At 62.2% G+C, this 17,865-nt stretch overlaps 3 protein-coding genes across 7 annotated transcripts in view; all 3 read left to right on the forward strand.

Moving 5' to 3' along the window:
• The first annotated feature begins 3,841 nt into the window (after window positions 1-3,841).
• Window positions 3,842-10,772, forward strand: ZNF628 (zinc finger protein 628). Its single transcript, XM_063719697.1, has 2 exons — window positions 3,842-6,364; window positions 7,472-10,772. Exons 1-2 carry the CDS (start codon window positions 6,358-6,360, stop codon window positions 10,660-10,662), a joined length of 3,198 nt encoding a protein of 1,065 aa, XP_063575767.1. The 5' UTR covers window positions 3,842-6,357; the 3' UTR covers window positions 10,663-10,772.
• A 197-nt stretch (window positions 10,773-10,969) lies between these two features.
• NAT14 (N-acetyltransferase 14 (putative)) lies at window positions 10,970-13,868 on the forward strand. The gene is made up of 3 exons (XM_002834464.6): window positions 10,970-11,560; window positions 11,963-12,082; window positions 12,708-13,868. Exons 2-3 carry the CDS (start codon window positions 12,011-12,013, stop codon window positions 13,254-13,256), a joined length of 621 nt encoding a protein of 206 aa, XP_002834510.1. The 5' UTR covers window positions 10,970-11,560; window positions 11,963-12,010; the 3' UTR covers window positions 13,257-13,868.
• Window positions 13,869-14,318: 450 nt separating this feature from the next.
• Window positions 14,319-17,865, forward strand: part of SSC5D (scavenger receptor cysteine rich family member with 5 domains) — a 31,824-nt gene continuing 28,277 nt past the window's right edge. The window contains exons 1-5 of one of the 5 annotated variants that reach the window (XM_063719696.1): window positions 14,319-14,442; window positions 16,049-16,075; window positions 16,412-16,720; window positions 16,939-17,052; window positions 17,466-17,576. In XM_063719696.1, coding sequence (XP_063575766.1) covers window positions 17,555-17,576 — 22 coding nt within the window. In that variant the 5' untranslated portion in view covers window positions 14,319-14,442; window positions 16,049-16,075; window positions 16,412-16,720; window positions 16,939-17,052; window positions 17,466-17,554. Of the gene's footprint in view, window positions 14,443-14,696; window positions 14,885-16,048; window positions 16,076-16,411; window positions 16,721-16,938; window positions 17,053-17,465; window positions 17,577-17,865 lie in introns of those variants that run through there. The other 4 variants (XM_024238312.3, XM_063719695.1, XM_063719693.1 and 1 more) reach the window with 4 other exon arrangements.

Raw genomic sequence — 17,865 nt, forward strand, 5'->3', positions numbered from 1 at the left:
AATCGTGCCCCCAAAACACCTGGAGTGGGGTGTTGTTGGCCAGAAACAGAAACGTCTGGGGCCTGCAGGGGTGCAGGGGTGCAGGGGTGCAGGGGTGCGCATCCGGGTGTCTGCTTGGTCCTGCATTTGAGGCTCTGGAGGTCCCCTCGCTGCCCTGGAGCTATATTCCCTGCTGGGCTTTTCCCTGCAGCACTGCGCAGCGGGTAATCTGTCTTCTTTGTTACCACTGCATGCCCTGGGAGGTTTTGTGAGCTCACTGGGATGGCAAGTTTTTTATTGGCTTTCCCCCTCCACATTGCTATGATCCAGCTCCCAGGGCAGGACTTGGGGTGGAACCCTGGTCTGGACTGTGGGTGGGAGCGCTGCTGGGCCTGGAACAGCTGTAGCTGAGGATTCTGTGTGATCTTATCCATGTTTTTGGCTATTTGATTCTGTTTTTGTCTGTTTGTTTGTTTGAGATGGAGTCTCGCTCTGTCGCCCAGGCTGGAGTGCTGTGGCACGATCTTGGCTCACTGCAAACCTCCGCCTCCCGGGTTCAAGCAATTCTCCTGCCTCAGCCTCCTGAGTAGCTGGGACTACAGGCACATGCCACCATGCCCGGCTGATTTTTGTATTTTTAGTGGGGGGGGGGGGGGTTACCACGCTGGCCAAGCTGGTCTCGAACTCCTGACCTTGTGATCTGCCTGCCTCGGCCTCCCAAAGGCTTGGGATTACAGGCGTGAGCCACTGCACCCAGCTGATTCTGTTTACTTGTCAGCATGAGGGACCTGACAACATCCCTTGAAGGGCTACACAGATGTTCCAGGGGGTTGGGGGACAACCCCACCTCCCCATCTAGGTCCCTGAGACTCCTCCTTGGCCAGGAAAGTGTTGGACACAAGGCTGACCTGAGTTTCCTCCCGTCACTGTCTCCAAGGGGCTACGAGGCTGTTCTGAAAACAAACCTGTTGAATCCACACCACCTTTTCAGAGACAGCAGGTTGCCCAAGGCCATTGACTTCAAAACCTTTGTTCACCTTCTGGCTGCAAAGTGGGGAATGTTAAGGAGAGTAAGAGCCAGTCTTAGCCATGCCAATCTCTCTTTCTTTCTTTTTTTTTGAGAGAGGGTCTCGCTTATTGTCCAGGCTGGAGTGCAGTGGTACAATCTCGGTTCACTGCAGACTTAACCTCCCAGGCTCAAGCGATCCTCTCACCTCAGCTTCCTGAGTAGCTGGGACTACAGGCATGTGCACTACATGAAGCTTATTTTTTGTAGAAATGAGGTCTTGCTATACTGCCCAGGCTGGGTGTCCCATCCCTTTTGTAATGACTCTGGGTGGGCAGGTAAATGAGGGGGGCTGAGCTGAGGGCCCCTTTCACTATTGCAGAGACCAAAATGGCCCGAGGCAAGGGGGACGGAAGTGGGATCCGCACCTCTGGGCTTTCCTGGCCGGGCAGCCAGGTAGGCAGTGCATTCCCGTCCATGTCCCCACCCCACATGGCAGCCGCTTTGTGTGGTTAATGCTGACGTGAAACGAATGTTGGGCTGAGCTGGATGCCAAGGGTTTTTACACGCACGAATGCACGGAGACATCACCACCAAGACCCTGTAAGGTAGGGGTGGGTTCACATCAGCGCAGATCAGCCCTGAGTTCCGGCCTGCTTGTGGACTTGGGAAACGGTGTGGGAGACTGGAAAAATCCACTCATTCAACAAACAAGTACCGTCTGCTTCTCCATCAGGGCCCATGCTGGTTGTTTGGAATACCTGGGCAGCAAAGACACGAAAGGTCCTCGCTGTCATGGGACATAGATAAATATCGCTGAGCATGTAACAGGGACACCACCTAGCACAGGAGGCTTTCCAGTGGGATCTTGCTGGGCAGGGATGGGTTAAGGGCAGAAGGGCCTTCTGGCCTGAGAAACAGCATACAGAATGGTCTTTAGGCTGAGGGGACTGCCTTTGAGCAGTGGCTCTCAACTAGTGAACATTTGGCAATGCCTGGAGATATTCTTTTTGTTTGTGTTTTTTTTTTAACAGAGTCTCACTCTGTCACCCAGGCTGGAGTGCAGTGGCACGATCTTGGCTCACTGCAATCTCCGACTCCTGGGCTCAAGCGATCCTCTTGCCTCAGCCTCCTGAGTAGCTGGGATTACAGGCGCCTGCCACCATGCCCGGCTAATTTTTGTATTTTTAGTAGAGACGGGGTTTCACCATGTTGGCCAGGCTGGTCTTGAACTCTTGACCTCAAGTGATCTGCCTGCCTCAGCCTCCCAAAGTGCCGGGATTACAGGTGTGAGCCACCGCGAATATCTCTATCTGGAGATATTCTGAGCTCTCCTAAGGGGTGTGTGGAGCGGGACTGGGGATGCTACCTGCATCTAGTGAGTGGGGGCCAGGGATACTGCTCACACCCTACAGTGTGTAGGACAGTCCCCGCTGCAATGAATCCATCCCAAATGGCACTAGTGCTCTGGATGAGAAACTGCGTTGAATGACCCTCAGAAAAGCCAATGTGGCTGGAACGCTGGGTTGGGCGGGGATTGAGCGTGGAAAGGGGCTCTGGAGCAGCTCGGTCTCCCACTAAAACCCTAGGCCCCATAAGGAGTCTCTGGATTCCAGCCTCCTTGAACGGACCTTTGCCCAGCAGGAACCAGGTTTCTGCAGCGTCTGGATGAGCGTGCACGAAGCACACGCCCGAAAATCCTGAGCACGTGGCTCTACCGAGAGACTGGAAGCGCTCCAGGCCTCTGTTTCCCGCTGGAGCGATTACACCCTGGGGGCGGGGCCCGCTTCACGGGAGGGATTTTTGTACAACCGTGGTGCATGGAAGGATTTTTCTGCAGATGAGAGGGAATCGGGACTAATAAAGGGGAACTTGCAACCCCGCGTCTCGAGCTGGCCGTCCCTGGCCTTGGGCTCACCGGGGCCTCGGCCCCCAACACCTGACAGCTGGAGTCCGGGACCACAACAGGGAGAACTACAACTCCCAGGATGCCGCGCATCGCCTGCGCCTGAGCTCGACGGGGCCTCGGACAGCCAATGGGAGGGTCCGGGGGTGGGAGCTCGGCGTACGTGCGTCGTGACGCGCCAACGGCGACGTCGGGGTTTGTGTGCGCGAGAGACCGCCGATAAAGGTTGGGTGCCTCGCGCCGGGGGCCGTTGGGAGGGAGTGCGCCCCTGCCCCCCCTCCCCGGCCCCCACAGCTGCACCGCCGCTGCCGGGGCCCCACCTTCCCGTCGACCCCCGCGGGAAGGTCCTGGGGCTGCCACCCTCGTTCCCCCGATTGGGGCCGCAGGTGAGAGAGCGGAGGGGGTGGGGGTGGGGGGAGGGACCGGAGGGCGGAGACGTTGCGGGGGGGGGTGGAGGGGGGGGGCGTGAAACCGGAAGGGGTACCTTAAAGGGGAGTCGCTATTTCACCGCCGACTTTTGCCCGCTAGGCCGGCTCCGCCCTCTTAAAGGGCAAGGGGCTGCATTGAGAGGGCGGGTCAGGCTTTGCATTTTTACAGGAGCTTTCTGACTTCAAACAATGTTTTTCCCCTAAAAGGCGTTTATCTCATTAAAGGCCAGTGACCGTTTCTCAGACATTGAAGCAAAATTTCCTGAGTCCTGGTTGCTTCAAAGCGATCCCCAGTTTAGCTCAACAAAGGTGGAGATGGGTCTGCAGTGGTAGCATCCCCTTAAAGGGGAGGTCCAGCCTGCTGAAAGGGTGTGGCGCGGCCTTTTAAAGGGGATGCCCTCTTGCTAAATGAGACCCCGAAATCTTTCAGGGCACGGATATCTCCTTTAAGGAGATGCTCGGCCTTCTCAAAGGCACATGCAGCTTCTTAGCATCAGTAGGTTTTTTTTTTTTTGGAGACGGAGTCTTGCTCCGTTGCCCAGGCTGGAGTGCAGTGGCGCGATCTAACCTGCTTACATATTAAAGGATACACTTATCTTTTAAAAAGGAAGTTCTTGGCTAGGCGCGGTGGCTCACGCCTGTAATCCCAGCACTTTGGGAGGCCGAGGCGAGCGGATCACTTGAGGCCAGGAGTTCAAGACCAGCCCAGGCAATATGGTGAAACCCCGTCTCTACTAAAAATATAAAAAGTAACCGGGCGTGGTGGTGTGCACCTGTAATCCCAGCTACTCGGAGGCTGAGGCAGGAGAATCGCTTGAACCCGGGAGACGGAGGTTGCAGTGAGCCGAGATCGCGCCACTGCACTCCAGCCTCGGTGACAGAGCGAGACCCTGTCTCCAAAAAAAAACCAAGAAGTTCTTGTAGCTTGTCTGAAGGCGATACCTAGCCTTCATTCATTTAAAACTTGTTTACTGAGCACACACTCTGCCAGACATTATTGTAGGCACTGGGATGGCATACAACAGTGAACCAGACAGAAGCCCCTATTTTCCCGGCGTTGACATTGTACCATGGGGAGACATAATAAAACAGAAAGCACACTGGTTGTATAGTAGCGGTTCTCATCTGGGGGCAACGGTGCTCCCCAGGAGCGACACTGCGGCTAAGACTTGGAGGTGCAGGAGTGAGCTTTGTGGACAGTGTAGAGGAGGGCTTCATAGGCCAATGTCAGGCGTCCAGTGGGTCGAGGCCAGGGGCCAGGGCTGCTGCTAAACACCCTACAGTGCACAGGACAGCCCTCAACAGAGAATGGTCTGGCCCCACATCTCAGCACTGCTGAGGCTGAGAATCCTAGTACATTTGAAGGTGATAATTGCTGTGGGGGAAAAAATAAGGCAGAAAAAGGGAATGGGGAGTTGGAAGGGGTTGTGGATTTAAATAGGGCTGTCAGGGAAGCCCTTGCAGAGGCGATTTCAGCGAAGACTCAGAGGTGAAAGAGCGAGTGGCGGGCACAGGTGGAAAGGAAGGGGGTGGTTCTAGGCAGGTGCCCTGAGGTGGGAGCAGGACTGCCTGGCCATCCTGGGTGTCCAGAGTGACCAGGGGCAGGTGGCCAGTGAGATAGCAGGAGGACAAGTCAGGGAGGGGACAGGCTGCAGGAAGTCGGCAGGCTTGAAGACCAGAACTGTGGCAGATTTCTGAGTACAGGAATGCAATGCCCAGCCCTCCCTGTTGATGGGTTCGCTTCAGCTGCTGTATTGGGAACAGACGGGTGGGCAGGGCATGGGAGGAAACACGGAGATCCGTGGGGAGGCTGTCGCAGCTGCCTGGGAGAGAGACAGTGGTGCCTCAGATCAAGGTGGAGGCCTATGAGAAGTGGCCAGATCTCAGATATGTTCCGGCTGGAAGGGGAATCTGCGGACAGGGGTGATCGAGAGAGAGGAGGCGAGGAGCCTTTGGCCTGAGGAAGAATACGGCTGCTATTTTCAGAGATGGAGAAGCTATGGGTGGAGTAGAAGTTGGGGGCGAGGAGCAGAAGACCATAGTTAGATTTTGGGCACGTTAAGTTTGAGGTGTCTAATGAGGCATCCAGATGGCACAGTCTAGCAGGTGGTGTGGCATTCAGAGGGTAGGTCTCATAGAGCTGGAGGCCTGGAGTCATTGTTCATAGACTGTGGAGTCCTGAGAGTGGGTGGGGGCTCCCAGGGAGAGAGGACAGACAGAGGACCAAGTGGCGCTGGAGCCCCGGGCGCTCCCACATCTAGAAGTCAGGGAGGTGAGAAGGAACCAAGCTGGGGACTGAGATGGGGTGACAGGTGACGGAGGGCAGCGAGAGAGCGAGGTATCCCGGAGGCCAGGGGGAGGCAGGCCACGGACCCAGTGACAAGTGAGCCATTGTGGGCCACGTGCCACCGAGGCCATGGAGTGGGGGCACCAGTGTGGGACTGAAGGGGTTTGAGCTGAGAAAGAGCGGGTTGACACTTGAGTTGCTGTGCTGTAAAGGAATGGAGGAAACGAGTTTGCATCTGGACAGGGAAGTGGAGTGAAGAGCTTTTTGGTTTTTAAAGATGGGAGACATAGATTGTTGGTTCTGCAGATGGGAATGTCCAGGAGAGGAGGAAAAGTGGAGGATGTGGGTGGGAAGGCAGGGTCCATGGGCACTGGGTCAGGCCTGTGGGAAGGGATCGTGCAGGGTTTCTGGACCTCGCACTGCTGACATTGTGGATGGGATGGTTCTCAGCTGTGGGGCCGTCCTGTGAATTGTAGGGTGTTGAGCAGCATCCCTGGCCTCCACCCACTAGATGCCAGAAGCACTTGCCTCTCTAGTTAACAGATAACCCAAAATGCCTCCAGGCATTGCCGGATGTCCCCTGGGTCGAAGGCACAATTTGTTCCAGTTGAGAACCACTAGTATCGTGGTCAGAATGTGAGAAGCTTCACGTCTGATTGCTTTTATTTTCACAGAGGCATGATCAAGGACAGGCTTGCCTGCCAAGAACAGGAGGGGAGAGGAGGGGCTGGAGGTTTCAGGAGAAGGAAGCATGTCAGGTAGTCACCTGGGGAGTGCATAAGCCACAGACATGTAGCGTGAGCCAGGGAGGGTGACGGTGAGGGGGCCGCAGATTTCGTGGGCTTGAAGGCAAAGTGAGACTGAGGCCAGGCAAGGCGAGGCCAGGCAAGGGGGTGCCTGTCATGGCCACCTGCAGCGTTTGTGCAGCGTCAGGCGGGAGTGAGGATGTGGGTTGGCTGGAGGCGGCAGGGCAGGCTGGATGGTAGATGGGCCGGAGTCTAAGGATTTGGGGAGTTGGAGCCCCAAGCGGGAGTGACCTAGAAGGCTTTGTGGTGGTGGGAAGAGGTTGTTCCAGGCTCAAACCATGAGGACACTTTTTTTTTTCCTTTTTTTTTTTTTTTTTTTGAGATGGAGTCTCTCTCTATTGCCCAGGCTGCTCACTGCAACCTCCACCTCCTGTGTTCAAGCAATTCTCCTGCCTCAGCCTCCTGAGTAGCTGGGATTACAGGCGCCCGCCATCACACCAGGCTAATTTTTGTATTTTTAGTAGAGACAGGGTTTCACCATGTTGGCCAGGCCGGTCTCAAATTCCTGATCTCAGGTGATCTGCCTGCCTCGGCCTTTCAAAGTGCTGGGATTACAGTCGTGAGCCACAGTGCCTGGCCCCATGAGGAGGCTTTAGTTAGCATGAAAAGGCTTAGGGTACGGCAGTGGGAGGAGTGTTGAGGCCGAGATGGAGGATAAGGTCTTAGAGGGAGAGCAGCAAGGAGCGGAGCCAGAGCCTCTCTGCGTGTGGTCTTCAGGGACCCTGCCTGTCTGGAGAGGGAGGGAGCAGACTCCTAAAGGCAGCGCTTGCTCTCTTGAAGGCGGGGCCCAGCCTTCTCAGACCTGGCCAGCCTCCTAAGGAGGGTGACCACCAGTTTGCTGGAGAGTTTCCATTTCAGCACTGAAAGTCCAGCATCACTGGCACCTGCTCAAGTCCTAAGCAAACTGGGACCATTGGAGACCCTAATCCTAAGGAAGGTCCCCTGCAAAGTGGGTGACCTGGGGAGGTAGTCCCTGTCCCTTAAAGAGCCAGTTTGTGGGTTTTGGGTTGAGATGATCCAGTGTGGGGGTGAGCCGCTGACCCAGAATCCCTCCCCCAGGTGTGATGGTCGGCTCCCACGCGGACATGGCGCCGGCCTCTACTGCGGAGGGGGCCGGGGAGAAGCCAGGCCCTGCGGCCCCCGCCCCGGCGGCCCAGTACGAATGTGGGGAGTGTGGCAAGTCATTCCGGTGGTCGTCCCGGCTCCTGCACCACCAGCGCACGCACACAGGCGAGCGGCCCTACAAGTGCCCAGACTGCCCCAAGGCCTTCAAGGGCTCCTCGGCCCTGCTCTACCACCAGCGAGGCCACACGGGCGAGCGGCCCTACCAGTGCCCCGACTGCCCCAAGGCCTTCAAGCGCTCCTCCCTGCTGCAGATCCACCGTAGCGTGCACACCGGCCTGCGGGCCTTCATCTGCGGCCAGTGCGGCCTGGCCTTCAAGTGGTCGTCCCACTACCAGTACCACCTAAGGCAGCACACAGGCGAGCGCCCCTACCCGTGCCCGGACTGCCCCAAGGCCTTCAAGAACTCGTCCAGCCTGCGGCGCCACCGCCACGTGCACACCGGCGAGCGGCCCTACACCTGTGGCGTCTGCGGGAAGAGCTTCACGCAGAGCACCAACCTGCGGCAGCACCAGCGCGTGCACACGGGCGAGCGGCCCTTCCGTTGCGCGCTCTGCCCCAAGACCTTCACCCACTCCTCCAACCTGCTGCTGCACCAGCGCACCCACGGCGCCGCCCCCGCCCCCGCCCCGGGTGCCGCCCCCGCGGCCCCGCCCCCCCAGCCCCGGGAGCCCGGTGGCGGTGGCGGCAAGGTCTTCGTGTGCGACGCCTACCTGCAGCGGCACCTCCAGCCCCACAGCCCGCCCGCGCCCCCCGCCCCGCCGCCCCCGCCCCCGCCCGTGGTGCCCGAGCTCTTTTTGGCGGCGGCGGAGACCACAGTGGAGCTGGTGTACCGCTGCGATGGCTGCGAGCAGGGATTCAGCAGCGAGGAGCTGCTCCTGGAGCACCAGCCGTGCCCCGGGCCCGAGGCGGCGCCCCAGCCCCAGGAGGCACCCCCCGAGGCGCCCAAGGCCGACCAGCCACCGTCCCCTCTGCCGCAGCCCCCTCCTCCCCCTGCCGCCCCCGCGCCTGGCTTTGCCTGTCTGCCCTGCGGCAAGTCCTTCCGGACGGTGGCTGGGCTCTCCCGCCACCAGCACAGCCACGGGGCTGCCGGCGGGCAAGCATTCCGCTGCGGCAGCTGCGACGGCTCCTTCCCGCAGCTGGCCAGCCTCCTGGCGCATCAGCAGTGCCACGTGGAAGAGGCGGCGGCCGGGCGCCCGCCCCCGCAGGCTGAGGCTGCCGAGGTGACCTGCCCCCAGGAACCGCTGGCACCTGCCGCGCCCGCCCCGCCGCCACCCCCCTCCGCCCCCGCTTCTGCGGAGCGGCCCTACAAATGTGCCGAGTGCGGCAAGGCCTTCAAGGGCTCCTCCGGGCTGCGCTACCACCTGCGGGACCACACGGGCGAGCGGCCCTACCAGTGCGGCGAGTGCGGCAAGGCCTTCAAGCGCTCCTCCCTGCTGGCCATCCACCAGCGCGTGCACACGGGCCTGCGGGCATTTACCTGTGGCCAGTGCGGCCTCACCTTCAAATGGTCGTCCCACTACCAGTACCACCTGCGGCTGCACTCTGGCGAGCGGCCCTACGCCTGCGGGGAGTGTGGCAAGGCCTTCCGCAACACGTCGTGCCTGCGTCGCCACCGCCACGTGCACACTGGTGAGAGGCCCCACGCCTGCGGTGTCTGCGGCAAGAGTTTCGCGCAGACCTCCAACCTGCGGCAGCACCAGCGCGTGCACACGGGCGAGCGGCCCTTCCGCTGCCCGCTCTGCCCCAAGACCTTCACCCACTCCTCCAACCTGCTGCTGCACCAGCGCACGCACTCGGCCGAGCGCCCCTTCTCCTGCCCCATCTGCGGTCGCGGCTTCGTTATGGCCGCCTACCTGCAGCGGCACCTGAGGACGCACGCCTCGGCCAACACGGCTCCCAGCACCACAGCCCCTGCCGCCGGCCCCCAGCCCCCTGCTCCACTGGCTGCCGCCCGGGCCCCGCCAGCCACCCAAGATGTCCACGTCCTGCCCCACCTCCAGGCCACGCTCTCCCTCGAGGTGGCGGGGGGCACGGCCCAGGCCCCGAGCTTGGGGCCAGCAGCGCCCAACTCTCAGACGTTCCTCCTGGTGCAAACTGCCCAGGGCCTCCAGCTGATCCCCAGCAGCGTGCAGCCCCCTACACCTCCGCCCCCTCCCGCACCTCCCAAGCTCATCCTGCTGCCCTCCTCCAGTGCTGGGGCTGGGGGCGGCCGTGCAAGGCAGGGCCCGCGGGCAGTGGGGAAAGCGGGCCAGGGGGCGGGAGTGGTCTGGCTGCCAGGCCCTGGGGGTCTAGGGGTGCAGGGAGCGGCCAGCGCTGGGGCCAGCGGGGCAGGGCAGAGCCTCATCGTTGTGCAGAATGTGGGGGGTGGGGAGGCAGGGCCACAGGAAATGAGTGGGGTGCAGCTCCAGCCCCTCCGGCCAGCCCAAGAAGTAACCACGGTCCAGCTCCAGCCAGCACAGGAGGTGACCACAGTCCAGCTCCAGCCAGCACAGGAAGTAACCACGGTCCAGCTCCAGCCAGCACAGGAGGTGACCACGGTCCAGCTCCAGCCCGTGGCCGGCCAGCTCTCCAATTCCAGTGGGGGAGCTGTGGCTACTGAGGCACCCAACCTGCTGGTTGTTCAGAGCGGGGCAGCTGAGGAGTTGCTCACTGGCCCGGGCCCCGGGGAGGCGGGGGATGGTGAGGCCAGCACTGGTGTGGTCCAGGATGTCCTCTTTGAGACACTCCAGACGGACGAGGGCTTGCAGAGCGTGCTGGTGCTGAGCGGGGCCGATGGCGAGCAGACTCGGCTCTGCGTACAGGAGGTAGAAACACTTCCTCCTGGGCTGACCGAGCCGCCTGCCACCGGCCCACCCGGACAGAAACTCCTCATCATCCGCAGCGCCCCAGCCACTGAGCTGCTGGACAGCGGCAACACTGGAGGAGGCACCGCCACGCTGCAGCTCCTGGCCCCACCGTCGTCAGGCCCAGCCTCGGGCCCCGCGGGACTCCCCGGGGCTCCAGCCTCCCAGATGGTGCAAGTGGTCCCCGCAGGAGCTGGGCCTGGTGTTATGACCCCTCAGGGCCTGCCCTCCATCCAGATTGTCCAAACTCTACCCGCAGTCCAGCTGGTGCACACGTTTTGAGGAGAGCCAGTGATTCCCCTCCCTCCCCGCACAGAGACCCCGACTCACTGCCAGCCGGGGCGGGGCAGGGTGCCGCAGGCTGGGCTTGCTAATAAAGACCCGAGTCTCCCCGCCTGTGTTTTGTTTTCCTGGGGGGAGGGAAGGGGGCAAAGTCGTGGTCCTAGCCCCCGCCTGGGAGCGTGGAGTCTTTTAAGTCTTGCGTCCTGGGTCGCAGATGGCTTGTTCTGCGTCCTGGGGCCAGCCACTACGTAGGGCTCAGTTCCCCTGTCCTGAAACCAAAAAAGGATGCAGGGGTCATTATAGTGGAGAGGTGGTGGCATCAGACTCCAGGGAGTGCCACTTGTTTACTGTAGGTCGCCCCGCTGCCCCCCTCGTGTAAGAAATAGGAGGATCCTTATGCGGGAGGGTTCTGCGACCCCGGGCGCCCCGTGGGTGAAATGGGGTCCCTGGGGATGGGGGAGCCGGGCGCCGCTGGGCTGGAGGATGCTGAGCGTGGCCGGCTCCTCCCGCGAAGGCCCCGGCACGGATGAGAATCCACCCGCTGGCGTCGCCGCCGGGCGCTCAGGTTGCTCAGCAACGAGAGAACGTGGGGCGGGAGCTCGCGCTGGTCCCCAGCCCGCCGCCCGTCTCCTGCCGGCTTCCGCTCCCGTTTTTCCCCAGATCCCCTTTCCCCGTTGCTCCTTCTCTAGGGATAGGAGAGGTCGCTTCCCGGCCCTCCGCAGGGTCACAGCTCGGTTCCTCCCCGCCCGCCCTCCGGGGAGCTTAGCAACGGTTGCTACGGGCCGGAGCGGGCGCCGCCCCGCCCCCACCGCGCGCTGTCTGACGTCACTTCCGCCCGCGACCCCCTTCCAGACCCGCTCCCGAAACCTTGTCGAAGGACCAAGGGCGACCCGTGCAGGTGCTTGCTGGTCCTTGTTCTTGTGGCGCGGGACGGGGACGACTATGGGGGAGGGGGCGCTGGGGACCGGGGTGGAGCGAGCGTGGTCCGTTCTCTGGCATGTGGGGAGGGTGTTCGTGGACCCCAGTGCCTGGGAGGGCGCCCCGTGCTGCAGTGTTGGCGTCCACAGCGCGTTTAAGAGTGTAGATCGCTGAATAACACGGGGGAGGGGGGATCCCGGGAGACTTTAGCAAGGTCGCTGAGTATTGTGGGGGGCGCCTGTCCTGCCGAGATCCTCGCTTGTGGGCCCCGAGGGTTCTCAGTGTCCTGATCTAGGAAGTGCCGCTGCTGCTCCCCACCCCTCGGGGGAGCTTTGGGGACAGAGGTGACCCCCTGACGCTGACCTACTTATGTTCTCACCAGGTGCACGACGCCAGCTCCCTTCTGGGGGGCGGGGGCCTGGGGGCTGCCATGGCCCCCAGCCACCTGTCAGTGCGGGAGATGAGGGAAGATGAGAAGCCCCTGGTGCTGGAGATGCTAAAGGTGAGAGGCAGGGGCCCCAGGAGGCCTGGGAGTGGCTGCAATGGGGGCATTGCAAGTGGATTCAGCCACCCCCTCCCAACCACCTGAGCCAGCCTGGACCCCTGGAGCGGGATCTTTTCCTCCTGAGCCTCAGCCGCCCTGCTGCTGAAAACCACAGCAGGTGTGGCAGCTGGGGCTCACCCCCCAGCCCTACTGGGACACCAGCACCAACGCCCTCCCTGGTCTCCCATCTCCAGTCGGCTCTGCACGCCAGTGCAACAGCCAGCTCTGTGCCTCCGACCCCAACTCTTCAAAGCACAGCCCAGCACCCCAACCTAGCCCAGCAGCCTCCCTCCAGCCTCCACTCCAGCCTGAGGCACCCTCCCTGTTCTTACTTCCCTGGCGCCTCACTGTGGCATTGCTACTGAATTGAGTGCCCCCACAGCTCCTAATTCACTCATCCATCCATCATTCACTCTCGTTCATTCATTCACTCCATACCCAGTGTGCCACACTGACCATCGGACCGTGCTGCCTTCCCTTCCCATTTGGGAGCCCTCACCCCGCCCCGGGCAGGGTCTGCCTCCTCTCTTTGTCCAGGAGGCCCTAGCGTTTTGGATGGCTGAGCCACCCCTCCTGCCCACAGGCCGGCGTGAAGGACACGGAAAACCGCGTGGCCCTCCATGCCTTGACACGGCCGCCGGCTCTGCTCCTCCTGGCGGCTGCCAGCAGCGGCCTGCGATTTGTCCTGGCTTCCTTCGCCCTGGCCCTCCTCCTGCCGGTGTTCCTGGCTGTGGCCGCCGTGAAGCTGGGCCTGCGGGCCCGATGGGGCTCGCTGCCTCCGCCGGGTGGCCTGGGGGGCCCCTGGGTGGCCGTGCGGGGCTCCGGTGACGTGTGTGGGGTCCTGGCTCTGGCCCCTGGCACAAATGCAGGGGACGGGGCCCGGGTCACCCGCCTGTCTGTCTCTCGCTGGCACCGCCGCCGAGGCGTGGGCAGGAGGCTGCTGGCCTTTGCGGAGGCCCGGGCTCGGGCCTGGGCTGGGGGCATGGGGGAGCCCCGGGCCCGGCTCGTGGTCCCGGTGGCTGTGGCCGCCTGGGGGGTGGCGGGGATGCTGGAGGGCTGCGGCTACCAGGCCGAGGGGGGCTGGGGCTGCCTGGGCTACACGTTGGTGAGGGAATTCAGCAAAGACCTGTGAAGCTACAGGCTGACAGCCAGGGCAGGGGAGGAGGGAGGGGCGCCAGCACCTGATGAGCGCCTACTGTGTGCGGGTACTTTTACCTGCGCTCCCTCAGTGCGTCCTCAGCCACCCCGGGCCCAGAAACAGAGGCCTGCCGAGGGGAGGAGCCTGGCCTCTGTCCACCTGTCAGCAGTGTGAAGTCTGTAGTGTTTGAGCTTCTCAGAGTGGAATGACTCCTTTTCCTTTCTGGCCCTCAGGGGGCCTCTCGAGGTCAACCTGTCCAACCCCTACCTCAGCTCTGTCTGCACTGAGAAACCTCCCTGGGTGATGTCTGCAGTCTGTGCTGTCCGTGCCCCAGGCTGGGAGAGCTATTTGGGGGGGGGGGGAGAGGAGGCCAAGCAGAATACACCCCAGAGTTAGGGTTTGCGACTCCGCCTCCCTGGGACCTGGATTGGGTCAGATGCCTGTCCTTGGAGGGGACGAGGTTGACTGCTTAGGGGGCGCGGTGCACAGGGCTGCCAGGCCTGGCCCCTCTCTGGGAAGGTTGAGAGCTGAGACGGGCAGCCCCGTCCCTTCCTCCAGATCCGTCTGGTTTTTTACACCGTTTGTTAATAAAGCCTGAAACTGCTGTGTGCCTGTCTCTTCTCTGATGCCTTTCCCAGTCTGTCTCCGGACGCCCCCCCGCCCATTTCTGTCTGGCTCCTCCTTTTCCCAGTTAACATTAATTGTTGGGGGGCGGTGCTGGACTGGGAGAAGGGGAGGCTGTGAGCTCAGGGGCAGCCCCAGGCCCTGCCAGCCCTTCTGAGTCACGCTCCCCATTACCGAATTTTTTCCGCCTCACAGCTGCCTGGTGTGCAGGCAGTGGGGTGTGTGTGTGTGTGAGTGTGTGGAAGAGTGTGGAGCCCTCCCCGTCCCAAGCCTTGACCCTTGTGCTGCTTATCCCCCGACCCCGGCTCCCTCTGGGACAGTGAAGTTCAACCTCTGCTCTCAGCTGGGGACTGGGGCTTCACACTCAGATCTACCAGTGAGTGGGAGGACTGGAGGGCTGGGTCTTTCAGTCTCTTTTCCTAACCCAGGAAGTCCCTCCTGGTGTCTGGCTGCAAATCTTCTTGCTGGTGCACCAAGAGCCCCAGGTCTGCCCAGCCCCCAACCCTAGCAGTGGTCTCACTGGATTTCCCTGACCAGACAAGAGAGGAGACAGCAGGTGGGCGCCCCCTCCCGCTCATGCTGCCTCCCCATGCACACGTCCCCCAACCCCTGTCCTGTGCCTTCCTGCAGCCGGCCACCCCCTAAGCATCTCTGAGCACAGCACTTCGCTGGCTGGAGCCTGCCTGGCTCCCGTGTGGGTGTCTGCAGTTGGACACCCTCCCTCCCGCCCGCCACCCGCCTCCCCCCCATGCCTCAGCCGCCGGCCAGCCCCCTCCTTCCCCCCCCCCGTCCCCTGCCGCCTCCCTGCAGCCTCTTTCTTCCTCCTGGCAAAGCATCCAGCCCTGCCTGCTCCTCCTCGGGCCTGGGCGCCTCCGGCAGGCGCTTCCCTCCCTCCCTCTCTCCCCAGCTGCCTCCTCCTCTTCTCTCCCGCTCTCCTTCCCCTTTCACCCCATCCCCTGCCCTGGCTGCAACCATGAGGGTCTTGGCCTGCCTCCTTGGTGAGTGATCCGTTCTCCTTGGGGACTCAGGGGGCCTAGGCCCCCACCTCTGACCCCTTAGCTTGTCCAGTTTAGGGACTCAAACTTCCGGGACTGGTCACTGGTGCTCTGCATACCCTGACATCCCTTCTGAGGATCCCTGCCTGATCTGCCCAGCCTTCTGCCAACCCAGAAGCCCAAGGGACCTGCCCCCTGCCGGCCCCCCTGCCCGCCTCCCAGCCTTGACCCTGCGGGGGATTTCCCAGACATCTGACCTTTAGCCAAGCCCATATGGGAGCACCAAAGCCGTGGTCCCGAGCCCTGACTTCAGGGGCCAGGCATCTGCAGCCCCACCCGCCTCAGAGACCTGCGTCTCAGCCCGCCCCTGTCCAGAGTCCTGCCTCCCAGCAGTGGGGTTTCTGGTTCAGAGGTGTGAGGACCGTGTATGTGTGTGTGTGTGTGTGTGTGTGTGTCTGTGTGTGGTTTCTGGTTCAGAGGTGTGAGGACCGTGTGTGTGTGTGTGTGTGTGTCTGTGTGTGGTTTCTGGTTCAGAGGTGTGAGGACCGTGTGTGTGTGTGTGTGTGTGTGTGTGTCTCTGTGTGTGTGTGTGTCTGTGTGTGGTTTCTGGTTCAGAGGTGTGAGGACCGTGTGTGTGTGTGTGTGTGTGTCTCTGTGTGTGTGTCTCTGTGTGTGTGTGTGTGTCTGTGTGTGTGTGTGTGTGTGGTTTCTGGTTCAGAGGTGTGAGGACCGTGTGTGTGTGTGTGTGTCTCTGTGTGTGTGTGTGTGTCTCTGTGTGTGTGTGTGTGTCTGTGTGTGGTTTCTGGTTCAGAGGTGTGAGGACCGTGTGTGTGTGTGTGTGTGTGTGTGTGTGTGTGTGTGTGGTTTCTGGTTCAGAGGTGTGAGGACCGTGTGTGTGTGTGTGTGTGTGTGTGTGTGTCTGTGTGTGTGTGGTTTCTGGTTCAGAGGTGTGAGAACCGTGTGTGTGTGTGTGTCTCTGTGTGTGTGTGTGTGTCTGTGTGTGGTTTCTGGTTCAGAGGTGTGAGGACCGTGTGTGTGTGTGTGTGTGTGTGTGTGTGTGTGTGTGTATGTGCGCGTTGGGGTATTCAAGATGAGGGGACTGCGCTGGAGAAAGGGCCACCCCCAGCCTGCCCCTCACTCTGCCTCACCCTCTGCCCTCCCTTCCAGCGGCACTGGTGGGGATCCAGGCTGTTGGTAAGTGCCCAGACTCCTCCCATCTGCCCCCCCACCCCCCGCCACCACCCAGCGCCAGGCCTCCCCCTCCTGCCCATCCAGGCCTGGCCTCACCCCCACTGGGTCCCCGGCCCACCCGAATTCCACTGTGACTTTGGCCCCTGCTCCGCACGGGAACCCCCCAGGTGTTTGGCCGCATCTCTCTGAGCACCCAGGAGTCTGGGCTCAGGGGCCAGTGAGCAGGGCCACTGGCCTACCGACAGTACCTGCAGGACAGCCCCCTGCCCCTACAGTCGCCCTGGCCCTGGGGCCCCCAGGATGCCCCTCCCCAGTCACAGCCATCCCTCCAACCCTCAGAGCGCCTGCGCCTGGCCGATGGCCCCCACGGGTGCGCTGGCCGCCTGGAGGTCTGGCATGGTGGGCGCTGGGGCACTGTGTGTGATGACGGCTGGGACCTGCGTGATGCCGCTGTGGCCTGCCGGCAGCTGGGCTGCGGAGGGGCACTGGCCGCCCCGGGAGGCGCCTTCTTCGGGGAGGGGGCAGGGCCTGTGTGGCTCAGCGAGCTGGCTTGCCGGGGCAACGAGGGGCAGCTGGGCCTCTGCCACCACCGGGGCTGGAAGGCCCACATCTGCTCCCACGAGGAGGACGCGGGAGTAGTCTGCGCAGGTGAGGACACCCTGGCTGCTCCTTCAGGGGGAGCTCCTTTGGAGATGACCCAGGAACCCCAAGTCCTTAGCCCCAGCAAGTCTGAGCGTGCAGCAGTCCAGAGACACCCAACCTCCCATCCCCTCCAAAGCCAGGTGGCTCACTCCCTCTTCCAGGGACCCAAATGGCCTGGATTCCCCTCCTCTCCTCATAGCTTCTGTCCCCGCCCCCCACCGCAGGTCAGCGTGTGGCTAACTCCAGGGACGATTCAACATCTCCCCTGGATGGGGCTCCCTGGCCAGGGCTGTTGGTGGAGCTGAGCCCCAGCACGGAGGAGCCCCTGGTGACAAATGGTGAGCCCAGGGGACTGCCCTGCCAATCCCCACCCAGCACACCCTCCTGCTCCCTCCAAGGGGAGAGGGACTGCCCTGCCAACCCCCACCCAGCGTGCCCTCCTGCTCCTTCCAAGGGGAGAGGGACTGTCCTGCCAACCCCCACCCAGCGTGCCCTCCTGCTCCCCCCAAGGGGAGAGGGACTGCCCTGCCAACCCCCACCCAGCATGCCCTCCTGCTCCCGCCTAGGGGAGAGGGACCTCTGCACTATGAACTCCCAGGGGACACACTGCCCTCCGCCCGCCCCACCCCGTCTCCTTCATAGCCTAGGGAGTCCTCCATCACTTCAGACCCTCAGAGACGGAGGCCTGGCCCCCAGGTGGGAGGAAGGATGAGGGGCTCAGCTCCTGACCCCTGGCTGTCTCCACTCCCAGCCCCCCGCCCAGCTGGGAGCCCCCAGAACACCTCCCGGAAGAAGAGCCCCCGGCCCAAGCAGGCCAAGTCCACCCGGGCCCCTCTGCTGATGACCGGAGCCCCCCGCCAAGGTAAGCTCCCTGCAGGCTCCCCCGACCCCAAGGCTGGTTGCTGTGAGGCCCGGGGCCCAGACAAACTGAGGAACTGTGGGTGCCCTCTCCTTAGCCGGGGCCCTGGAAGGATCCCAGTGTTCCCCGCGTCCCTCCCCCAGGGATTTAGATGGCCAGGCCTGGTCTCCCCTCTTCTTCCTGCCCTGTCAGGAGGCCTAGGTGTCCTGGCCCACTCAGATCGTGGACTCACCTCTTAACGAGCTGCTGGCGGGCAGATCTCAGGCCACCGCTCCCTCAGGCCTGTTTCCCC

Source organism: Pongo abelii, chromosome 20, assembly GCF_028885655.2.
Source record: "Pongo abelii isolate AG06213 chromosome 20, NHGRI_mPonAbe1-v2.0_pri, whole genome shotgun sequence".
Taxonomy (NCBI): Eukaryota; Metazoa; Chordata; class Mammalia; order Primates; family Hominidae; genus Pongo; species Pongo abelii.

Bases quoted from the DNA above. Each gene is read 5' to 3' on its own strand.
- NAT14 (XM_002834464.6), top strand. From the start codon at position 12,011: ATGGCCCCCAGCCACCTGTCAGTGCGGGAGATGAGGGAAGATGAGAAG. The intron at 12,083-12,707 runs GTGAGAGGCAGG...TCCTGCCCACAG, and splicing joins TGGTGCTGGAGATGCTAAAG to GCCGGCGTGAAGGACACGGA.